Genomic DNA, 6,020 nt, shown 5'->3' on the forward strand with positions numbered 1-6,020 from the left:
TTTTAATCAAATGCAAGCTTCTTTCAAAAATTTCGAAACTCAATCACATTGAAATATTTTCTTCTACAGATTTTCGAAAATTATAGGCGGACGACGGAATTATTTATGATTCAGAAAATACAGCAATGTCTTTTTCAAGATACAGGTTCATTAAATTTTGTCACAATGAAACTTGGCAGTACTCTTGAAGATAACTTTTTTAAATTGAATTCTCTTGTTTATGAAAAAGGTAAATTTATGTAAATAAAATTAAATTGTTGTTTATAGATTTTTTAATGTTTATAGTAGTGAAAAAAAGATAAAGCTAATAGCAAACAAATTCTTCTTTAATGCATATTTACACATATATTAAATTTGTATGTACTTTAAACGTATTATTAATTAATATTTTATGATATATATCATCGCAGCATCAATTTTATTACGCATGTTACAAAATACAGTTACCGATGAGGTATTTCGAAAAGGTCTTATTACATATTTGACTAAGCAGTAAGTATGTCTCTCTAATGTAGCATTATATTATTATAATATATCATATTTATTACAATATTAAATATTATAAATATAATAATAGTTTTAATATTTAGTGCTCTAATATTTAATAACTCGATATTATATTCTTATTTAATTGTAGGCTGTACACTTTGGTTCGCATTTAGAATGCGCTTTTATCGAAAAATACGCATTTTTATATCTAAAATTCTACAACATAATGTTATATAGTAATATTAACTATAAGAATAATTGCTAAAATAAAAACATATTATAAATAGAGCCTTTCATGTTTTTATTTAATAATAATTGAATTTTAAATTGTATTATAAATGTTTATATGTATTTATAAATTCAATTACATTAAATATTCGTTTAGATCTCTTAATAGTCAATATACATTACCTTATGTTTGTCAAATTTATAGTCAGTTTAACTCGGCTACTCCGGATGATTTGTGGAGCGCCATTCAAAGTGCTCTAGACGAGTCTGATGTGCCGCACGAAGATTACAGAATAAAAGAAGTGATGGATACTTGGATGAATCAAAAACACTATCCTTTTGTACACGTAAAACGAAATTACAAAACTGGGGAAGTAACAATATCACAAACATGTGTCTGGCTATATGGTGAGACTGAGAATAAAATTACTAAGTGGTGGATTCCTATAACTTTCGCTACGCAGTCCAATCCGGATTTCTCCAATACTGTACCTCGTTATTGGTTACGACCAGATCAACATAATATAAGCTTCACAATTAACCCAAATGATTGGATTATTGTTAATTTGCAACTCACTGGTAAGAACGAATAAAAATATTTAATTTTTTTACTTATTTTATTTTGTTCTATAATCACGAAAATTTTACATCATATTTATATGTATTTATTGAACATATTGTGTGTATTTTGTATTTATAAAATCTTAAAAGAGATTTATATATTTAATTTTCCAAAATTTTGTTAAATATTAATTAATGTAAAATAATTTAATCCGTAATTTTTATATTTCATTGTGATATTTGTATACAATATGTTACAATTGCGTGTTACATTAAGAAAAGGTAAAATGTAGATATCTATGAAAATATATCTTGATGAATTCATATTCATTAAAAAGATTTAATAACACATGCAATGAATAATGCAACAGGATACTATCGTGTTAGTTACGATATCAAAAATTGGCAAAAAATTGCACATTACTTAAATAGTAATAAATATACAAATATACATGTTCTTAATCGTGCTCAAATCATCATTGATTCATTTATATTGGTGCTTAATGATCGAATGATTGGCTACTCATTCCTTCAACTCATAAGATACCTTTCGAAAGACAGAGATTATGTGGCATGGCAACCATTATTCGAAATTATGGAACGTATGCCGAAGGCTCTTTTACCACCGGAAATGATACATATTAAGGTACAATTTTATAGTTAAAATAATACGGATAATCTTAATTTTCTTTCGGCTATAAATGGGCTGCTTCTTAAATTTGCACTTTTTTAAAAAGTTAACACTTATAAAAATTATACTATGATATATCCACTATATATAATTAAATTTTTTTTATGTTTGACGTTTTCATATAGCAATGATTTATATTAAGAAAATGACTATATTAAAAAATATATAAATACATAATAAAAAAAGAGAATATAAAGTATTTAATAAACAATTACGAAGTAAAAGATTGCAACATTCATTTTATGAACATATAATTTCCATATATAAAATATATATATATATTTTTTTTTTAATTAACATATATTAAATGTTCGGCAAACTTTGCATGTCTTATAATTTACGCACAATGATATCACAAATAAATAACAATATAATATGACATAATATATGTCATACAAATCATATTATCACGTGTAATATATTTCATTGGGAGGTCAAATCAGTTACAGTCGGGGCAATGAAATGCATCTTTGATAATACTTGTTGCAAACATAAGTTCAATAATATTAATTATCAACAATCAATTAAACAAATAATTTTTCATGTTTTCCCTTAGTAAAAGATGAATGCAGGTAGATCAATGATTCCTATGTAACGTGAATTTATTGATAAAGCATTGAAATTGTATACATTCTTACATATTGATTTACTCGTATATGAGTACATATTTTTACAATCAATAAACAAATATATACTTGTCTTTGTGGCCGACATGGACAATGTATGCCACATAAGAAAAATATTACACATGCATGCACACAGCACATGCATAATTGCAAATCTATATGAATATACGTCAGTATTTAGCGAATGTGTGTACAGTTATTGTACATTGGTCATATTGTTTAGAATCGCCTTAAACCAAAAACATTACTAATTTCAATAATTATTGCGAAAAAGTTAAACCTCGCCGATTACCTTGATCTTGACATATGTTGTCAAGGTCATGACCCTGAATAACCTTCAACAAGTTTTAGCCGGCAATCACTATTCGTTAAAAAATATTAATAAAAAAAAGGTCTTAAAAAATGTACCATTTTTGCTATAACGAAAGTTATATACATGTAGAATTTTGCGTTGTGTTGTAAGGTGTGGAGGAGAGGTAGGGTGAATCTCGCTCTGCGTTGAAAGTCGTGTGGTCCTATGACAGGGAGAGGTAAAAAGAATTTCAACAGGGTGGAAAGTAATTCCACGGGAAGCGATTCTCACCCCACCTTTCTCCCCTGCTTAAGGGCGTACAATATTTACGCTTTAAACAAACTACATACATGTGAAAGTTGTGTTTATAACATTCTGTTTTTATTGAACAACACATTTTTATAGATTATTTATTTTATTTGATATTAATTTTATTGTTATAAACAAAATTTTTTTAAAGAATAACAAAAATCTAAATTTTTTGGTATAAATATTTTAAATATTTTAACTAAAAATGACTTATGCAAAGTTTCATTGAGATTCACCAATTAGTTCAGGTCAGGATCATGACCTTGACAACACATATCAAAGTCATCGGCGAGGTTTAACCTTTTCGCAATAATTACCCTAATTTCTAGCTACGCTTCAAGCATCTCTTTAACGAGCTTCTTGAATACGTAAAGTACGTAGAAAATCCTAATGATGATGATATCACAAAATTGACAAGGATAAACGCCTTAAAATGTGCATGTAATCTTGGTAACGAGAAATGCAAGGAAGTGACCGCGCTTAAATTAAGCAAACATCTCGCGAATCCCAAAACTTACAAGTAATAAATAATCTTATATTTATTTCATAATTGTATTTGTGTGTGCATGTGTACACATGGATATGGTGACATTATAGTCGACTCTCTATTTCTTCAAATTGTCGAGACCAAATATTCGTCTTACTCTTCTATATAAGTCAATCTCTATTCTTATTTAGTAATGACATAATGACAGAAGAAATATGGTGTTGCGTACAAGCAAAAATATAAATATAATAAAATGACAAGCTGCACTACCGATATATCTTTTTTCATTTTGTTTCTTTATTGTAGTTATATTATGTAATGACATAACAACTTTTACACTACAGTGTACGACAGTAAAGCAGAATAAAAATTTAATTTAATTTTTTTTATTTTTTAACGAAGTTATACCGCTTAATAACATATAACAAGATTACTGAACGTAAAAATTTTGATAAAATAAAAAGTCGGTTATTGTATGAAATATGCATATATTCTTTTTTAATAAATACATATTTTAGAATTTCACAAAAGGAAAAATTTATGTATTGTACCGGTATGATGGCAGCCAATAGAACTACTTGGGATAAAATGTTTAAATTATATTTAATAAATAAAAAAATAAAATCGAAACGAATGAATTTATTGGAAGGTTTGAGTTGCGCTGAAGATCCTAATATCATCATTAACTATTTAAATATATCAGCATTGAATACTTCATTATTTCACAATAATGCGCATTCTTTTATCTTCAAGTACATTCTTAAAAAGCATGCACGCAATGATGTAATTCTTGATTATATATTAAAAAATTTTATGATTATACTTCCTAGGTAATAGTATTCCTCTTCGTAAACATATTATAAAATTTTCTAATCATAAATATTTATTAATTATGTTATTTTGTTTTTATAGATCATTTACTACACATACAGTGATAAAATTTATTCTTGACAATATTTATTCTTACGAACAAATTGACAAGGTAAATTTCATAATTCTAAATTTATAATTAGTGATTTATTGACTATAAAAATCGTTTTAGCTCTTAAATGTCCAAATTAGAAAAAATAATGTATCGAATTGCTGCATAAGAACAAATTAACTATTTATTCAGTATCTCGAACTAATCTGTTTCAGATAAAAAGATTCTCAGAAACTACTTTCAATCATAGTCCACTCATTTTGTCTGAAATTAAAGAATTGATATACAAGAAAAGAATATCTTACGAAATTGATATGAATAACAAGTTTACTTCAGAGAAGGAGATTTAATTGAGAATTAATTATTGATATGTTCACAAAAAAGTTAATCTGCAAAAAGTAAAATTTAAATTTATCTAATTAAATCTTTATAATAATACTATGTTTATCTGTTCAGATATCAAATTGTAAATAAAGAATCTATTTATTTATATTAATTTATTTATATTAATTTATTTATAATTTTATAATTTATTTTATAATTTATTTTTAATTATACTACTAATCTATTTTTAATTATTTTTTGATATTTTTCAATAATTTTATAATATTTATTATTTTATTAATAGTTTGGGGAAGCTATTGAGAGACATAATCTTCTGACACATTAATCTTTTATCAATGAAAAATAATTTATGTTATATTATATAATATATTAGACTTTTCAATGTAGTTTTTAGAACATTTTTATAAACGCTCTAAGTATGGTTTATTATATTCGATTCAGAGCACTTGTAATTAAATTGTCTCAAGTAATAAATATTTTTTAGATATTATATATATAATAGTATCGCTTTCTAATAACAAATATGTAAACTATTTATAGCATTATTATTAATTATTATTACAGTTGATTTGGAAGAGAATAGATGTAAAATAATAAATCATTATTTTGTAATAAAATTCTATAAAGCTAAAATAAAAGTTTTTATTTAAACTTATTATTATATAAAATAAAAAACATTATTGCTATACAAAACATTGTAGATTCTTAGTATTTTATATCATAGATAATTCCACTGGTATATTAATATTGTAATCTTTCACATTTTATGACTTTTCTATTTTTATCAGAATTTCTTGATGGCAAAAATATGCACATACTTATTGTTCTGGTTTAATAGCAACTATACAAAAATTATGGGACAAACGATAAATTTATATATTATAATAACGATGATATTATATATATTAGGTGTAGTAAAAAGTCATCGCGTTTTTTTAAAAGACATCTATCAGTAAAAACCGCAATTACTTTCTTACCAACAATATAAATATATCTTGATAGAGTAAAGTTTCAGCTTTAAAAATCTCTTTTTTAAATTATACGATACGACAATTTTTAATGGAGTTATG

The 6,020-nt window shown here is 24.9% G+C and overlaps 1 protein-coding gene across 1 annotated transcript in view; it reads left to right on the forward strand.

Moving 5' to 3' along the window:
• Window positions 1-6,020, forward strand: part of LOC108756161 — a 50,561-nt gene that overhangs the window by 15,174 nt on the left and 29,367 nt on the right. Inside the window, 8 exon segments of the mRNA XM_018499770.1 lie at window positions 70-229; window positions 411-492; window positions 923-1,296; window positions 1,650-1,924; window positions 3,526-3,716; window positions 4,202-4,513; window positions 4,596-4,665; window positions 4,821-4,945. Coding sequence (XP_018355272.1) covers window positions 70-229; window positions 411-492; window positions 923-1,296; window positions 1,650-1,924; window positions 3,526-3,716; window positions 4,202-4,513; window positions 4,596-4,665; window positions 4,821-4,945 — 1,589 coding nt within the window.

This window comes from Trachymyrmex septentrionalis, unplaced genomic scaffold (assembly GCF_001594115.1).
Source record: "Trachymyrmex septentrionalis isolate Tsep2-gDNA-1 unplaced genomic scaffold, Tsep1.0 scaffold97, whole genome shotgun sequence".
Taxonomy (NCBI): Eukaryota; Metazoa; Arthropoda; class Insecta; order Hymenoptera; family Formicidae; genus Trachymyrmex; species Trachymyrmex septentrionalis.